The 19184-nt window shown below is 45.9% G+C and overlaps 1 protein-coding gene across 11 annotated transcripts in view; it reads left to right on the top strand.

Annotated features, from left to right (window-relative positions):
• Positions 1-10895: 10895 nt before the first annotated feature.
• The window catches only part of LOC103186228 (coiled-coil domain-containing protein 91), a 90500-nt gene continuing 82211 nt past the window's right edge, over positions 10896-19184 (top strand). For 2 of the 11 annotated variants that reach the window (XM_042335374.1, XM_042335379.1), the window contains exons 1-2: positions 10924-10975; positions 15866-15940. In XM_042335374.1, coding sequence (XP_042191308.1) covers positions 15895-15940 — 46 coding nt within the window. In that variant the 5' untranslated portion in view covers positions 10924-10975; positions 15866-15894. Of the gene's footprint in view, positions 10976-13611; positions 13668-13807; positions 13852-15861; positions 15941-19184 lie in introns of those variants that run through there. The other 9 variants (XM_042335373.1, XM_042335378.1, XM_042335377.1 and 6 more) reach the window with 8 other exon arrangements.

Here is a 19184-nt window from a genome sequence, read left to right as displayed (position 1 = left end):
TCCCCAACTCCTCCCTCCATAAGCTGCAGATCATCCAGAACTCTGCAGCCCGTGTCCTCTCCCGCACCAGGCTCCGTGATCCTATCACCCCCATCCTTGCCTGACTCCACTGGTTCCCATCACACAGAGGATACAGTTCAAGATCATGGTCCTCACCTTCAAAGCCCTCCATGGCAGTACTCCCCCCTACTTTTGTGACCTCCTAACCCCCTACCAACCTACCCGCTCCCTCCACTCAGTTGGCTCTGGCCTGCTTCACTTCCCCTGCCTCGCCAACCCCACCATTGGTGGACAGGCCTCAAACCACTCTGCCCCCACCCTCTAGAACTCCATCCTGCAAGTCTGCCTTGCCCTCTCTCTTGCCTCCTTCAAGACCCGTCTCAAGACCCTCCTCTTCGACCGTACCTTCGGTCACCTTCCTTCCCCATTTGCCCTCCACCCTCCCTGATCCCGACCCCCAGCTCGGTCCGAAACACTGACTGTCCAGCGCCTTGGGACGTCCTCCTAACGTGAAAGGTGCTATACAAATGTAATTTTGTTGTTATTATGCTTACTCCATACGGTTGTTAGTCAATTTGCAGATCTCTTTCCGGAGATAATAATCCCTCCAAAATAAATGGTCACTTAATCCACACCTGTTTGTGAGACATTGCTGTGCACAATTGACTGCCACAAAATACACAGTCAATACACTTTACAGTATATCCTTTGAAGCACTTTGATACATCTCAACAATGTGATAAGGGGCTGTATAAAATGCAAGGATTATTATTCACTCATCCCTCCTGAGGCTACAAAGGGGAGTTTGGAGGGCAAGGCAACAAGGAAATGGATGGGGAGGCTGGTGTGAGATCTGCCCTTTTATTGGCACAGCTCAAGGATTAAAGATGAAACAATCTTTTGTACAAATCATCATAATAATGATTTTTGTATTTGATATTGTACCTTATTATACCATTGAAATGTCTCAAAGCGAGTCACATTTTTCGCAGGATATACTGTAAAGTGGAGTGCTTGTGTATTTTGTGGGCGGAATGCAAGCAGCCAGTTTGCGTACAGCAATGTTTCACAATCAGCCATGGAGTGAGTGATCAATTTTATTTTTGGGGATTGTTGGCCAGGACCGCGGGGGGGAGAAACTCCCTTCTCTTTTCAAATTGTGCCAGGCTGATACAGGCTGACAGACATAACTCTTGAGGATTTTTTTTGATGTGGTAAAGTAACAAAGTACAAGAGCAGGAAGGTTTTCAAATAATCTTTTCCTGTGGAGGATAGCGCCTCACAGACAAAAACAAATCTTCTCAGGATGAAGATTACAGTTCTTCACCGTATCGAAGCAAAGGGCAGGCCATGGTTACAGTCCAACCAACCACACAGTGAACAGCTTGCACACAGGGAGTAACAGTAGCACAGCCCTTTTGGACTGAGATCCCGTAAAGAGTTTGTTTTAATTTGTCCTTTAGATAAGGCACTAAACCAAGATCCTGTCTGCCTGTTTAGGTGGATGTTAAAGATCCCCTGGTGATATTAAAACAGAGAAGGGAGTTTCACAGCTGTTTGTGGGACACTGCTGTGAGTAACTTGTTGCCGCATTTTGCCCACAAAATACAAGTCACTACACTTTACAGTATATCCTGGGAAGCACTTTGAGATGTCACAATGATGTGATAACATGATAAGGCACCATATCAACTGCAAGGATTATTATTATAACAATAGAATGTAATTCCATTTTCAAAATAAATCCAGGACTTTAAACCAATTTTATGTTTTTGAAAAGTGAAAATGAAACAGTGAGTCTGTTGTAACAAAGGTTAACCTTTCTCCACATGTCCTACATGACATCAACTTTGTAGTTAGTTGGTGGCATCTGCTGCAGTGACTGATGACAGCACAGCCAGCCTGGCTCATTGGCAAGACTTGGAAGAGCAGACCAGTCACTGGGGGTAGGGAATTCTCCTACATGGCTGTCAAATGCCTTAATTGGTGTGGTCGTCCTAGCTGGACAAATAGTGGGAAAGCTGTCAATGGCAAGCTATGCAGTTTTAGTTGGTTAGACTCCAGCAGTTACCCCAATGTAAACTTATGGAATTCGGTAAGCCAGATGGGTCCCTCCAGGGAGAGTGTGCGCATTCCATTCCAGCAATCCAACTCTGGAATTTCCTTGTGTAGGTGGGATGCATAGAATCCTCAGTTTGGTTTGGATACTCTTGAGCATGGAAATAGGTTTCGTAAGTGTCAGACACCCGGCTAATCAAAAAGAACAACTAGCATGGTGCTGCTCAGTTGACAAGATGAGACTTTTTCTCTTACTGTGTTCTGTCTTTAAACAATATGAAATCTCTACAAACTGGTGCCTGAAGGTGAAAATGGCAAGTAGATATGCAAAGTGACGTCTATGTTCACTCCAAACCAGTTTTCGTCAGATTCCTATTAGTTAATGCCATAAAGAAGAATGAATGCTTACGGTTATTTTTGCCTAACAGATTTTTTCTCATGCAACTGGTTGAGACGAGAAGCAGTGTCAGCCCTTGAGTCATTCACTTTGCAGCTCCTGAGAGCTCCGTTTTAAGTGTATTCAGCCAACCAAATAACTAGCTCCTAAAAAATTGGTTTGGATTTGACAATGTAAGACTTGAAATATGCTAAAAAGGTTGAATTCACGAATGACTGACTGTCGCTGGCCCTTGGGAGGAAAGTGCTGGCCGGATGGACACAAAGGACTCGCTGAAGGACGGGAAATGTTGGAGGCAAGCCTCATCTGTCAATGCAGACTGACTTAAAAATCCTTACATTTGGCATAATAATAATATTCCTTACATTTTTGATTTGGCACTTTATCACATCTTCGAGCTGTCTCAAAGCCCTTCACACAATATACTGTAAAATGGATTGACTGTGTATATTGTGGGTGTAACGTGAAACAATGACCCACAAACAACGATTGACCAGGGGGATTGTAGGCCAAGAAAACAAAACTCCATTCTCTTTTTGAATAGTGCCATGAGATCTTTAACGTCCACCTGAACAGGCAGACGGGGCCTCGGCTTAACATCTCATCTGAAGGCAGCACCTCCCACAGGTGGACGTTAAAGATCCCATGGTGCTGTTCAAAAAGAGAAGGGAGTTTCTCTCTCCCGGTGTCCTGGCCAATAATCCCCCAAATTAAAATTGGTCACTCACTCATTAAAAGCTGAATTTTGGGTGCAATTTGGTGCATGGGAAACTTGTTGACGTGACTTTCTCTAGGTAATCTCACACCTGAAAACATATTTCCAAATAGAAATGATTAGGCTGCAGCGAGTCTGATCCCATGTCACGATTTGAAAAGAGAAGGAATTTTATAATAATAATTCTTGCTTTTGATTTTGTGCCTCATCATGTCATTGAGATGTCCCAAAGCACTTCACAGGATACACTGTAAAGTGGATTGACTGTATATTTTGTGGGCGAAATGAGGCAGCTAATTGCGCACAGCAGTGTCCCACAAACGGTTGCGGATTGAGTGACCAATTTATTTTGAGGGGAGGGATTATTAATAAAATGTGTAACATGGAGAGTGAATTGTGATCTCCTGAGGGAGACTAGTCTCATTCTTTGCTTCTATTTGGTAAAAGGCTACATTTGAAGTGGTTTACTGAAGCATACAATTTATGATACATTTAAACTTACATCCTCTGGTACTTTGGCTTTTTTTTGTGAAACAATAATTGGGAATGGGGAAGGAAAAACTCTCCACAGGAAGCTGCAAGGAAAAAAACTTTATGGCCTCAATGTTTCTCTTTAAGGCACAGGTGTAAATCTGGCCAATCTACAAGTTTTCGATTTGACAAAGAGCTTTGCCTTGCTCATTAAATTTATATTGCCATATTAGTGGTCATAATGCCGCACAAGAGAGGAATAGCTTTAGGGAAGACTCGATTTGGAAAATATCCATCATGCTCAACAATTCTATATTTAAACAAATTTTCTCCCTTCCTTAAAAGAGTTTAGTTTCACAGATGCTTGGATACCTGAGCTGACGGAAACATGAGTCAGGCTGTCTGAAATCATTCTTTTTTCCTTCTATGCAAACAGGTGTCCATTTTTTCCTTCCATGCTTTGTGTCAGCCTGGCTCAGCTGGTACCGCTTTCACTTCTGAGTCAGTAGGCTGTGGTGTGGGTGCAACCCCACATTGGGACTTTCAACTCAAAGTCTAGGCTGGCAGTGTGAAGGGAGGGCAGTATTTCTACAGCTGCCATCTTTTAAGTGAGACTTTAAATGTATGTCCCACCTGCCGGCACAGGTGGATGTAAAAGATCCCACGACACAATTCGAAAAGAGAAGGAAGTTTCCCCTGGTGTCCAGGCCAATAATCCCCCTGATAAAATTGGTCATTCACTTCATGGGTGTTTGTGGGACATTATTGCATGCAAATTGGCTGCTGTATTTGTCAACAAAATACAGAAGCACACCAATTTAGAGTTTACAGCAGATTCTGTGGAACATTTTGAGGCATCTCGCTTATGTGAAAGGTGCTGTATCAAATGCGAGGATTATTATTTATTAGCCATATATTGTTGGGAGTTGAGACCATGCTCAGATGCCGTGCTTTCTCTCTTCAGTTTTACCAGCATTTCCGTTTTTTTCATTTTAGTAGCTTCCTTTTTTTCCTCTTGAAAACACAATTAATTTTAAGGCATGTAATTCTTAACAATGATTTTCAGTGGCATATTTTTTAAAGGGAGTTTGAATCTGATTCACTGTTTTACAATTCACAACATACTCTATTCACTTTTACCCCATGTTGTCATAGGAAACCCTTGGGCCTGTTCTGCCATTCTGTTAGATCATGGCTAATCTGTACCTCAACTCCACTTACTCCCCTTTGCTCTATATCCCTTGATACCCTTACCTAACAAACTCTATTCATCTCAGCCTTGAACATTTCAATTGATCCAGCATCCACAGCCGCTTGGGGGAGAGTTCTAGATTTCCACACCTCTTTGTGCAAAAAGTGCTTCCTGATTTCACTCCGAAATGGCCTATCTATAATTTTAAGATGATGTGTTGGGTTTCCCAACCAGAGGAAATAATTTCTCTGTATCTACCCTATCAAATCCGTATATCTTTTTAATCACCTCAACTAGATCACCCCTCAACCTCCTAACCACCAGGGAATGAAAGCCAAGTTTATGTAACCTGTCCTCATAATTTAACTATTTTAGCCCTGGTATCATTCTGGTGAATCTATGCCAATATATCTTTTCTGAGGTGTGGAACTAAAGACAATACTCAGGTCACTTCCCACCACTCACAATGAGACACCAGACTAAAGAGTTCATGGATCGAACATTTCAGCACCTTTCACATAAGCGGGATGCTTCAAAGTGTTTCACAGAATTTACTGTAAACTGTAAATTGGAGTGTGCTCCATGTGTGTGACTGGAACACTGTGCAACATAAGGTGTGGAAACTTGAAACCCATCCACAAATTTAACATTAAGAACAAGCATTCTGAAGTTTACAATGCTTTTTCACACCATGTAAAACATGCATTTCATAAACTAAAAAGAAAACTCATTGAGACATCTTTAAGTTGTACCAAGTGTTCTCCTGGCTAGATGCATCCAAAAATATTGTTCTGGATTCACTTTCTCAATTTCAAATCTTATATCCAGTACTTCCATAAGGTCCCCTCAGAGATGTATCCTTTGAAGACTGAAGAGCCCTATCTTTTCTAATTGTTGCTCATAATATATTCCTCTAACACTGGGGAAGGTCGTCCTTGCTCTTTTCTGCATGCCTCAAGTGACTGGGCAGCTTCCTTAATCAGTGGTGACCACCATTGTATGTGGAACTCCAGATAGGCACAAAGAGCAATATGTTACTCCCCTGTACCAAAACATGTCTGGGAATATGACAGGGCAGCTGAGACCCATTGCATGCTCAATGTTTGCCATGTGGAAACTTCAGGATGCATTGTGTGCCCTGGACAAACACATGTGTAGGAAGTGCCTTTGGGTGCTTGAGCTTCAGCTCAGTGTTTCTGAGCTCAAGGAGAGGCTGGAGTCACAACATAGCATGTAGGAGGATCGAACATTTCAGGAGGTGGTCACACCACAGCCACAGAGGGTTCAGAAGGAGAGTGAGTGGGTGACCACCTGGCATGGTATGGGCAGTGCAGAAATCCCCTGAGAGTATGGCACTCGCAAACTGGTTCTCTGTACTGAATACCATGAGGGTGATAACACCTCTGGGGTGAGGAGTCAAAAGCAAATGGATGCACAGAGGAACAAAAGGAAGAGTGTCAATGGGGAAACAACAGTGAAAGGGGTAGGCATTTCTGTAACCAATGATGTGACTTTCGCAAGGTATGTTGCCTCCCTGGTGCCACGGTTGACGACATCATGGAATGGGTGCAAAACATTTTACAGGAGGAAGGGGAACATCGGGAAGTTGTGGTCCATGTTGGGATCCATGTCGTAGGGAAAAAAAGGCTGAGATCCTACAGGGAGAGTTTCAGAAGCTAGGGAAAAAGCTAAAGAGTAGCACCTCAAAGGTGGGGGGGTACTACTCCTAGTGCCTTGTGCAAGTGAATATCATAACAGCAGGATCAAATACATGAATTCATGGCTGAAGAAATGGTGCAGAAAGGAGGGCTTCAGGTTCCTGGATCAATGGGACTAGTTCTGAGGTAGATGGGACCTCTACAAGGTAGATGGGTTACACCTGAATAGGGCTGGGACCAATATTCTCGCAAGGAGGGAGTGTTGTGGGGAACAGTTTAAACTAATTTCAAGGGGGAAAGGAATCATGATGCAGCATCAGAGAGGAGAATATGTTACATAGAGGACTGGGAGAGACAAATAGCAATGCAATAAGGAGTAATCCAGAAAAAGGAGGGATTAGACAGGGGAGAAATTCAGAGCAGACTAAGTATTGGAGTGCATGTGTGTATTTGCATGGAATGTGACAAATAAGATTGGTGAGCTGCAGGCTCAAGTTGCCACATGGGGTTATGATGTAGTGGCAATAATGGAGACCTGGCTCAAACAAGGCACAGGAATGGGAGCTGAATATTCCTGGCTACAATCTAGCAAATGTACTGTGGCTTCACGAGGGATAAGGAAGATAAAAAAGGAGGGGGTTTGGCAATATTGATTACAATATGGTTCTGGAAAGGTACGATGTGCTAGAGGGTCCAAAAACAGAATCTATTTGGTTAGAGTTAAGGAGCAGAAAAGGAGCTGTTAATCTGTTAGGTGTATACTATGGACCACCAAATAGTGGGAAGCAGATAGACGAGCAAATCTGCAAGCAGATTTCAGAAAAATGCAAATCCAATTGAGTAGTGATAATGGGGGACTTCAATTATCCTAACATAGACTGGCAAAATAACACTGTAAAGGGCAAGGAGGGGAATGATTCCTGAAATGTGTGCAGGGTAACTTTCTGGATTAGTATGTTTCCAGACCAATGAGGAAGGAAGCAGTGTTGGTCTAGTTCTGCGTAATCAAGTGGAGCAAGTGGAGTTGGTTTTAGTTGGAGAGTATCTGGACAACAGTGATCACAACATCATTAGGTTTAGAATACTTATGGAAAGGGACAAGAACATCAAAGGTGAAGATACTCAACTGGAAGAGGGCTCAGTGAGTTTATTAAGGGACCTAGACAAGATGGACTGGAAAGAAAGATTGGCAGGCAAAGGGAAGTCTTCATGTAGATAATAATAATAATAATAATCCTTGCATTTGATATAGCGCTTTTCACGTCGGGAGGACGTCCCAAAGCGCTTCACAGAACACACTGTAAAGTGAATTGACTGTATATTTGTGGGCGAACGCGGCAGCCAATTGCGCACAGCAATGTCCCACAAACAGTCGTAGGTTGAAAATGACCAATTTATTATTGTTCTGTTTTTTTTTGGAGGGATTATTATTAGGCGTGTGGAGTAAGGAAACTTGCCCAAGGTTTCGCCCTGCCTGGAATTGAACTCAGGTCTCTCGCTTGCAAAGCGAGTGCTCTAACCACTGAGCTACAGGACTCCCGATAGTTCGGGAACAGAACAAATACATTCCCACAAAGGGGGAAGGTAGGGCATTCAAACCTCCCTGGATGAACAAGGAAATTGGGATTAAAATAAAACAGAAAAAGGAGGCTTATGATAAATGTCAGATCCAAAATACAGAAGATAAACAAATAGAATATAGAAAGTACAAAGGAGAACTGAAAAAGAAAATAAGAGGTGCAAAGAGATTGTATGAGAAAAGATTAGCAGGCAACATCAAAGGGAACCCTAAGGTATTTTATAAGCACGTAAAGAATAAAAGGTCAGTCAAAGGTAGGGTAGGCCAATTAGGGACCAACGAGGAAATCTTCTTGGAGGCAGAGGGCATGGCTGACTTACCGAATGAATACTTTGCAAAAGAAGAGGATGCAGCCAATGCCACAGTATGAGAGGAGAGGGTAGAGAAATTGGAATAGGATAGGAATAAATAGAGAGGAGGTACTGAAAAAGTTGTCGGTGCTCAAGGTAGATGAGTCACCCGGTCCAGACGGGATGCATCCTAGGTTACTGAGAGGAAGTAAGAGTGGAAATAGCAGAAGCTCTGGCCACAATCTTTCAATCGTCCTTGGAAACTGGAGGGGTGCCAGAGGACTTGAGAGTTGCAAATATTACTCCCCTGTACTGAAAGGGGCAGAAGGATAAACCTGAGAACTATAAGCCAGTCAGCCTTACGTCAGTAGTGGAGAAACTTTTTTGAGACTATAATTTTCCCTTAGAAAAATATAGATTAATGTAGGACAGCCAACACAGATTTGTTAAAGGCAAATTGTGTCTAACAAACCTAATAGTTTTTTGATGAAGTAACAGAGAGGGTGGATGAAGGTAGTCCAGTTGATGTAGCTTGTAAACGCTGGAACCTTGGTGTCTTGTTTGATCCTCAACTATCCTTTCTACCCCACATCTGTGCCATCACTTGCTTTGCGTTCCCCCAGCTCTGCAACATTGCCTGGCTCCGCCATTGTCTCACACCGCAGGCTGCCGAGACCCCCATACACACCTTCATAACATCCAGGTTTGATTATGCAAACTTCGAGGCTTGATCATCCAGAACTCTGCAGCCCGTGTCCTCTCCCGCACCAGGCTCTGTGACCCTATGACCCCCATCGTCACCCGACTCCACCGGCTTCCCATCACACAGAGGATACAGTTCAAGTTCCTGGTCCTCACCTTCAAAGCCCTGCATGGCCTTGCTCTCCCCCTACCTCTGCGACCTCATAATGCCCTACCATCCTGCCCACTCCCTCTGCTCAGCGGGCTCCGGCCTGCTTCATATCCTCCGCCTCACCCCACCCTACCATTGGCGGGCAGGCCTTCTGCTACTCTGCCCCCACCCTCTGGAACTCCATTCCGCAACCCCTCCGCCTCTCCCCCTCCCTTGCCTCCTTCAAAACCCATCTCAAGACTCTCCTCTTTGACCATGCTTTTGTTAACTCTCCTTCCACCCTTTCCAATCCCCAGCTCTGGTTCGAAACACTGACTGTCCAGGCACTATACAAATGTAAATTTGTTGTCGTTGTATGGATTTTCAAAAGGCGTTTGATAAAGTGCCATATAAGAGACTTGTAAGCAAAATAGAAGCCCACGGTATTAAATGGACAGTGGCAGCATAGATACAGAACTGGCTGGGAAACAGAAAGCAGAGAGTGGTGGTGAATAGATGTTTTTCTGACTGGAGGGAAATGTGCAGCGGTGTCCCGCAGCAGTCGGTATTGGGACCACTGCTGTTTTTAATCTATATGAATGACCTGGACTTGGGTTAGCAGATGATACTAAGCTAAAAAATCAGAAAACAGTGAGGAGGACAGTAGCAGACAGTAAATTGACATAGACAGACTCATAAAATGGGCAGACACATGGCAGATCAAGTTTAATGTGGAGAAATGCAAACTGATGCATTTTGGGAGGAAGAATGAATACAAAAGTCAGGAAGTTATGATGAACAGACTTTACAAACACTGGTTGGCCTCAGCGAGAGACTGTGTTCATTTGTGGGCCCCACACTTTAGGAAGGAGGTCAAGGCATTGAAGAGGGTGCAAAGGAAATTTACCAGAATGGTACCAGGAATGAGGGACTTCAGTTATGAGGAGAGGCTGGAGCAGCGAGGATTATTGTCCTTGGAGCAGAGAAGGTTAAGGGGAGACAATAGAAGTTTTCAAAGTTATGAGGCGATTTGATTGGCTGAACAAGGAGAAATTATTTCTACTGGTGGGTGGGTTGGTAACCCAAGGACACTGATTTAAAAGTTGTTAAAAGAAACAGAGCGGAGGTGAGGAGAAATGTTTTCACACAGCGAGTTGTTTGGATCTGGAATGCATTGCCTGAAAGGATGGTGGAAACCATTCAATAACAACTTTTAAGAGAGAAGTAGATAATTATTTGAGGAGTACATGTTTGCAGGGCTATGGGGAGAGCGTGTGGGAGTGGGATTGAATTGGAAAGCTCTTTTCAAAGAGCCGGCACAGACACGATGGGCTGAATGGCATTCTTCTGTGCTGTATAATTCTATGATTCTGTGATGTGAAATGCAATTGCTCCCGCTTGCTGCTACCATCAAGTGCTCCTCTGCACATACAGGGAGCCACATGAGAGACTGCACCACTGTGCCATGCAGGCACTTCTCGAAACGCCTGCAATTTGTGTGACTGAATGGGTGTGTAAGCCGTTCTCTGCACAGACTTGCAATACTGTGCGGTGCAAACTTTCCAATGTGACGCCGAGCACTCTCCTGCCCACAGACCCGCTGTGCAGCTGCAGTGTGATTGCAGTTGGCACTGACCTCGCTGCAGGTTTGATGCTCTCGCGCTCTGGCTGGAGCGAGCTGCGCGCGCACAAACACCGCGCGCTCCAACAGCTTCCGGTGAGGAGGCCGAGGCTCGGGAACAGAGTGGGAGGGAGGAGTCGCCTGGCAACCGTGGAGAGGCAGGTAACCCGGGGGGAGGCCGGTAACCCGGGGGGAGGCAGGTAACCCGGGGGGGGGAGGCTGGTAACCCGAGGCGAGGGGAGGGAGAGGTAACCCGAGGGGAGGAGAGACAGCTAACCCGGGGGGGGGAGACAGGTAACCCAAGGGGGGGGAGGAGAGACAGCTAACCTGGGGGGGGGAGACAGGTAACCCAAGGGGGGGGAGGAGAGACAGCTAACCTGGGGGGGGGAGACAGGTAACCCAAGGGGGGGGAGGAGAGACAGCTAACCTGGGGGGGAGACAGGTAACCCAAGGGGGGGGAGGAGAGACAGCTAACCTGGGGGGGGAGACAGGTAACCCAAGGGGGGGGGAGGAAGACAGCTAACCTGGGGGGGGAGACAGGTAACCCAAGGGGGGGGGGAGGAGAGACAGCTAACCTGGGGGGGGGAGACAGGTAACCCAAGGGGGGGGAGGAGAGACAGCTAACCTGGGGGGGGGAGACAGGTAACCCAAGGGGGGGGAGGAGAGACAGCTAACCTGGGGGGGGGAGACAGGTAACCCAAGGGGGGGGGGAGGAGAGACAGCTAACCTGGGGGGGGGAGACAGGTAACCCAAGGGGGGGAGGAGAGACAGCTAACCTGGGGGGGGGAGACAGGTAACCCAAGGGGGGGAGGAGAGACAGCTAACCTGGGGGGGGGAGACAGGTAACCCAAGGGGGGGGAGGAGAGACAGCTAACCTGGGGGGGGAGACAGGTAACCCAAGGGGGGGGGAGGAGAGACAGCTAACCTGGGGGGGGGAGACAGGTAACCCAAGGGGGGGGGGAGAGAGCTAACCTGGGGGGGGAGACAGGTAACCCAAGGGGGGGGAGGAAAGCAGCTAACCTGGGGGGGGAGACAGGTAACCCAAGGGGGGGGAGGAGAGACAGCTAACCTGGGGGGGGAGACAGGTAACCCAAGGGGGGGAGGAGAGACAGCTAACCTGGGGGGGGGAGACAGGTAACCCAAGGGGGGGGAGGAGAGACAGCTAACCTGGGGGGGGAGACAGGTAACCCAAGGGGGGGGGAGGAGACAGCTAACCTGGGGGGGGAGACAGGTAACCCAAGGGGGGGGGAGGAGAGACAGCTAACCTGGGGGGGGAGACAGGTAACCCAAGGGGGGGGGGAGGAGAGACAGCTAACCTGGGGGGGGGAGACAGGTAACCCAAGGGGGGGGAGGAGAGACAGCTAACCTGGGGGGGGGGGACGGTAAGGGGGGGGGGGGAGGAAGACAGCTAACCTGGGGGGGGGGAGACAGGTAACCGGGGGGGGGGAGGAAAGACAGCTAACCTGGGGGGGGAGACAGGTAACCCGAGGGGGGGGGAGGAAAGACAGCTAACCTGGGGGGGGAGACAGGTAACCCAAGGGGGGGGGAGGAGAGACAGCTAACCTGGGGGGGGGGGAGACAGGTAACCCAAGGGGGGGGGGAGGAGAGACAGCTAACCTGGGGGGGGGAGACAGGTAACCCAAGGGGGGGGGGAGGAAAGACAGCTAACCTGGGGGGGGGGAGACAGGTAACCCAAGGGGGGGGGAGGAAAGACAGCTAACCTGGGGGGGGAGACAGGTAACCCGAGGGGGGGGGGAGGAAAGACAGCTAACCTGGGGGGGGAGACAGGTAACCCAAGGGGGGAGAAACAGTCAACCTGGAGTGGGGAAGGCAATCAGGATGGGAAGTTGCTAATGGGGGTGGAACTGGGATGACTGGGGTGCGACTTGGGTGTCACTGGGAGAGGGGAAGCAGGTAACAAGCGCTCTGAGACGCCGTCCGGCGTGGAGGGCGCAATATAAATCCAAGTTGTTGTTGTTGTAACCGGGGTGATGGAGGGTTGGTTGGTGGGGTGACTGGGGGGGGGATTCTCGCAGGTGTGTGGGAACATAGCTGTTTATTCCCAGCAGCCTCCAGGCCTGAGGCCTGCCGGCTGGGCCGTGGGACATTGTCAGGACAATAGCTGATCCACAATGTCACCTACTGACTTCATTTACAAACTACTGTACGTCTGCCAACCTCCTTTTGCTGGCAACATTCGAGTATGACGAGCAGGTGACTGGGGAGTGCACAATCCTTACCACAGGAAGACTTTTAGTTTGCAATTGTGTTTATAATATAATTATCTTTGTATTTGATTGTGTATTTGTAGGTGAATACAGCAGCTTCTCTCTACGTTGTACACCAATGTAAAAATTCTGTGATAGACAGATTTATTAATTTGTTAACTTTAAAAGCGTAGACCATTTGATGATTCCCCCGCCCCTCCTTTTGTGATAATTTACACAATTGGCAAGCCTCAGAATGCAGAGAGGTAAAACCTTATACAATGGCTTTCATGTCGAGAGGATGTCTCAAAGTGCCTTATAAAATAATCCTTGCATTTGATATAGCACTTTTCATGTCTTCTAGGCGTCTCAAAGCGCTTCACAGAATATATTGTAAAGTTAATTGACTGTATATTTATGGGCCTTACAGAGCCGATTGGAAGGTAGGAGGGGAAAGGTGACCAAAGAAAGTTAAGGCAGGCTTTAAAGGTGTGGAGGGATGGGACAAAGTGAAGGTATGGAGTAGGGCAGGCAGATGGGATAATTGAGAACTTGACCAAAAGCACGATCAAAGAGAAATATTTTTTACAGAAGGTTTTGAAGGCCATCAGAGGAAACAAGACAAAGAGATTTTGCAGTGGATTGAGGTGGGGGTACTCTGAATGGAGTTTATGCCAATATAGTTAAAACTAGAGTGAAGAATATTTTCTGTTGATATATTTTTTAGACACCACTTTCTTGCACATAATAATTGGACATGAAGCGACTTGCTGATTTTTATTTTTAGGTGCATGCTGAAAAATGGATGATGACGACTTTGGAGGTTTCGAGGTATGTGTTAAGGGTTTGGGTGCTGTGTTGGAATCTGGCATCTTTCTGTTAAATTGAGCATCGATGCATTCAAGGTTGAGTGGTACAATGTGAGGAAGCTCTTCAGTTTATTTTGTGGAATCCTATTTCATATCCAGTTTCAACAGATAGTTAACGAATCTCTGCTTGTGAAGTCTATTTAAGTGTCCATTGAATTTGGATTGGAAAGTCATCGGATCATTTCTGGGTTCAGCTGTTTCTGAATTGACTCGCCTGATGAGCAAGAGGTCAGCGAAGGTTGATCAGCCTCTCTGGCTCATTGTTGTCTGGCTACTTACACATGGAAGCATGGAAATGTTCCTATGTCTAGAATGGAGACGTGCTGTCTCCTTGGATTGTGCCATGCTTTCTTAATTTCAAAGAGGTTAAGGCCCAGATTTGCAAGAGCCAAGGCTTGGGGACCCCAGACTGTGCGTTGCGGTTCTCCTGGAGTTTAACCCGCTCAATCTGCAAAGGTTGTCATTAACAGCACCATTGCTTGTCCAACCACAACCACCCTCCCTGTAAGGCCTCTGGCTTGCAAAGGAGCTGAGTGGAAAGAACTCCTGCCCCCAACCCTCCAAATCATACTGAGAGGCAGCCTGACTGGGCTGTCATCAGCAGTGACCTGGAGTACTGCGGACCCATCTGGTTCAGGGACTGGACTACCAAGACCACTGCAGAGGGTTAATTCAATTCTGATTTTCACTTGGCAAGCTTGCTCAGTCCCAAGAACATCCCTTTCAAGGAGCACAGTCGCTAAGGTGATAGGTGGGAAAGTTCTCGGTTGGGTGCCGTCAGATAAGAATGGAGTGGGGAGCCCGCAAGACATTGCAACGGGACGGGTGGCAGGAAAGCTTGGAAGATGCCAGCCAAGGGTGCAAAGTTTGAATTTGTGCAGATGTAAAATGCACAAAAACAATTTGGAGTGGGTAGTGGAGAGGCATTGGAGCATTGACAGCCAAAGCAGATGGCTGACTCGTATCAGCTGCTGTGTATTGCCGCAGAGTCAATCCAACAACATGTTTTCTCTTGTAAACTGTATGGTCTGGTACTGCATCTGCCCCCTCTAATACTCTTTTTGAGCAGGTAGTTATCCAGTCCCATCCTTTTTATTTTGAAATTTGTAAAATGGCCCAACATAAATTCTTTTTTGTTTTTATAATAATAATCCTTGCAATTGCTATACTCCTTATCATCATTGAGACATCACAAATCGCTTCACAGAATATACTTGACTTTGTATTTTGTGGGCGAAACATGGCATTGAGTGATTTTTTGGGGGAGGGATTTTACAGGGGTTCCTATTTACTGCTAGGTAAAGCAGAAGAATGTGGAGTAAGGAAACTTGCGTAAATTTCGCCCTTCCCGGGAAATGACCCCGGGTCCTCTCTCTTGCGAGGCAGGGGCGCTAACCACTACACTACGGGACTCCACTTTTAATGGAATTTTAATAATCTTGTAAAGGGAGCGAGTTCAGCTGAAATCAGGACATATTTCCACAGCTCAGTTTTGCAACGTATGCCTCAAAGGCAGCGCAGCAAAAAACATGATTGTGGATGCATGAAATTTAAATTTCTCTTGTTCTTTTTGCCGGTTTTTGTTTCTTTTATTTGGTCTATGCTCCCTACAAGGGGAGAATTAGCCACTTAGATGTTGGCTGGGATCGCCATGTGGAAACCAAATTTATTTTTTTGACCTGGTGTTGAGGTTGAGTTCCAAAATGAATGAATATGTTCAAGGATGAAACATCTCATCAAGATATGACCTGAGAACATATAATGTGCCTTAACTGCATTCAGATGGACGAGTGGAAAGTGGTTTCCAAGTGCCCCCTGAGCAAGCTCTGAACCACTTTCTCATCTTACGTCCAGGTTGGCGTTTTCATTCCGAAAAAACTCTGATGACTATTCATTCTTTTAATGAGTTTTTTATATTTTGGAAGTGAGTCAAGGTGGCCAAACTGAACTGTGCCTTTCTTATTTTGTTCAGGCAGCAGAGAGCTTTGAAGATGGGGAAGCAGGCATGCACTCAGTTTCACCAGCTATCCCCTGGGCAGCATTTTCTGCAGGTACGTTAAATTGTGCAGACCGATTTAGCTCTGTCCTGGGTTCTTTGGCGAATTTCTTGCTGTTATGGATAGCACATTTCAGTTTAGACGCTTGTGCGTCCGAAGTTTAATTTGGAAACTGGATAAGGAAATCTCTTGGATGTGCTGGATAAGCTGTGGACAGAGGATCGACCATTGGAAAGTAGTCTATAGAGTAATGCCTCAATAGGGCCTCATAAACACATAAGCAGCTGTCAGACAATGTCACAAATGTTTTTTGTATCATGTAACATTGTTCTGGCTCACCCTGTATTGCACATGGTTCATGTTCTGTGAATGCATATCATAGGTAACAGATTGATATGGGCATCTTGAGAACTAAGCTTCATATCAGTGGTTTCACTTATTTTGATTGGATTTGTTCCTGATTATGCTGGTTCATTGCAGAACTTGACAAAGTCTCTATCTCTCCCTCCCTTTCCTCTTTGTTCTCTCAGCACAGTTGCTCACATGATTGTCGGCCTGAGTTTTGCTACTGCTTTGGCCACCGTTCCACCTGCACTTATTTTGGTGACTGAGCATCTTTGTCCAGTTGTCGCACACCTCCTGGATTTTCCGGATATGTAAGGCCTTATATATGGCTTGGCAACAGTTTGGATAACTTGCGGCTGTTGTCCTACTGCTGTCGTCCAGAAATCTAGTCTGTCTCTTTTTGACTTCTAAAAAATGTCCCATCTGTTGATGAATCGGTGCTCTGGATGCACCTGTTTGGATGGATGGCCAGTTTGACAAGGATTAGGGTTAGTTCGACACATTACATGGTTTTGTATCTGTGTAACCTATTTGACTGGCAGTACAAATATTCGCAGGTTACAAAGTATTTCAAGCTGCTTTATTTCTTGCAAGTACAGGGTACCCCTTCAATACATCACCGCCTTGCTTCTAACACAGGTCTACTGTGAAACCGATAACCAGAAGACCAGTAAATCCAGATTCCAATTTTGGATAACCATTGATGTTATTTTCTGCATGTTGCGCACTTTGCGCAGGAGGCATTGCCAGCATCTCTGAATTCAGTGAGACGCTGAACCCAGCCGATGGCAATCTACATTTAATTTTGTTTCCGTTTGTGAGGGTCTCCCTGTGACGACAACAACAACAACTTGGATTTATATAGCACCCTCCACGCCGGATGGCATCTCAGAGCACTTCACAGTAACGGATCCTGGGGCCGAGCCAGGGGGAGGAGGAGAAAGGTGACCAAAGGCACGCTCGAAACGAAAGGTCTTCAGCCAACAACCCACTCCTTTCCATAACCAGTGAAGTCAGCATCCTCCAGTGCTGCTCTGGAACAAAATTTTCGGTGGATGATAATAGCCCAATAGAGTCTTCCTTCATGTGAAAACGGTCTGCCAACTTGTGCTTGGTAGAGTGAATTGCTTAACAAGGGATTGAATTTTATAGAACTTAGAAGGAAAAATAGCAATATGAGAAGTTAGCAATTACATCGGTTGGTTATAAAAGTAAACCAGTGCAATAAGTATAAAATGTAATTGGATATCAAATGTGTAGTCAATTTCACCTCCCAGCGAGTGAAGTGAGTCTTCTGCAGAAATTGTAACACCATATTGGCAATTCTCTGGTGCTGGTGATGTCACCAAGGCTCCTACTTTGAATTTATTCTTGAGAAATCGGCAGGTTGCCAGTGAAAGTATTGCCTTGTTTATATTGCTGGAAGTGATTTAACATTACTTCCAGCAGCAGGGAGATTCATAGAAGGGAGCAGAAGTTGCACTTCTTGCTCCTTATCGCTCTGTGCATAAATAAACAAATGTGTGGAGCTCCTCTAACAGTGCTCCTGATGTGAAAGGCGCTATATAAATGTAATTTTGTTGTTGCTCGTGTTTACAGTATAATTGAAGAGTCTGGTCAACATTAATAACAAATGTCCCATGAAAAGTCAATTTATATGGCACCGGCGAGCTAGTGTACTGTTGAGACTATCCCGTCAGCTGGACTTCTGTACAATTCTCTGCAGGATAAGCTGGCACATAACTAAAAGACGCTGACATACACATTGAAGGAGGAGTTGTCAACAACAACACATTACATTTATATTGTAACTTTCATCTCGGAAGGACGTATCAAAATGCTTCAGTAAGACAACAAACATGGTAGTTCAACAGACCTTCACACAACTGATTTGAGGGTGATGGGTAGATGGAGGGATGAATTGGGCCGGTGACATGAAGCAGACTCTTGTTTGTTGAGTGAAGGAAATGGCTAGGGCAATCATATCGCAGAAGCGGGATGGGATGAAGCATTCGCATTTGAGTAAAGGAATTTTTAATTCAGTCTGCTGGGGCAGGAGAGGATACAGGGTAGTTGGCAAGGAAGCATTGGAATAATCAAGCCTGGAGGTGATAAAGGCTTGAATGATGGTCTCGGCAGCCTTGGGTAGGGGGAGGGGAGAGATTGTGGTGGAGGCGGAGTCACAGAAACCATACCTGATCCATCTTGTGCAAATCATTGCAGGGTTAGTCCGGTTTTGTATTTATTTACATTTCATTTTTCGCTGTACAAATTTAAAATGATTCACTAGATTTCCCCTTTCGAAAAAGGTACTACAGTATCTGGGTTGTGTATTTGAGGCAGGTAAGGATGGAGTGCCCCCTCAGTCTTTCACCGTACATGAAGTTTCCTTTCCTTCAGTACTGGCTTCTTTCACCAGTGATTCAAGAGACTTTGTTGCACTCACCACCGGAATCTTTAAGCTCTAACTTTCCATCAACCTTGAGTGATATTCCATTGTCTTGATCCCTCGATGCATTTTAAGAAACATTTGTATCGGAAATACTGGGGTCAAGGATGTGGCAATGTGAAGTCACAGGTGATTGATTGACTGTATTTTGTGGGTGAAGCGCGGCCAATTGCGCACAGCAGTGTCCCACAAACAGTCGTGGATTGAGTGACCATATTATTTATTTTGACTCGATTATTATTTTGAATGGTCTTTGAAGTAAGGTTTAGTTGATTTGCTCCACCCTGCCATTGTAAAAAGCTCTGCCACCTATTATTATTAGTTTGAACAGGGTTTGAAGACGAGGTGAGGAAGCGCGAAGAGTTGAGAGAGGGCACAAGGTGAAGGGATTTTAGGGGATAGTACCAGAGAGCAGGGATGTTGCGGCTGAAACATCGACCACCAATCCTGCAAACTGCGGTGTTATAGCCACTTTGCAAAATTAACTTGTCATTGTGCTTTTGT

Source organism: Callorhinchus milii, unplaced genomic scaffold (assembly GCF_018977255.1).
Source record: "Callorhinchus milii isolate IMCB2004 unplaced genomic scaffold, IMCB_Cmil_1.0 Scaffold5, whole genome shotgun sequence".
Classification (NCBI taxonomy): Eukaryota; Metazoa; Chordata; class Chondrichthyes; order Chimaeriformes; family Callorhinchidae; genus Callorhinchus; species Callorhinchus milii.
This window is presented reverse-complemented; position numbering and strand designations above follow the sequence as displayed.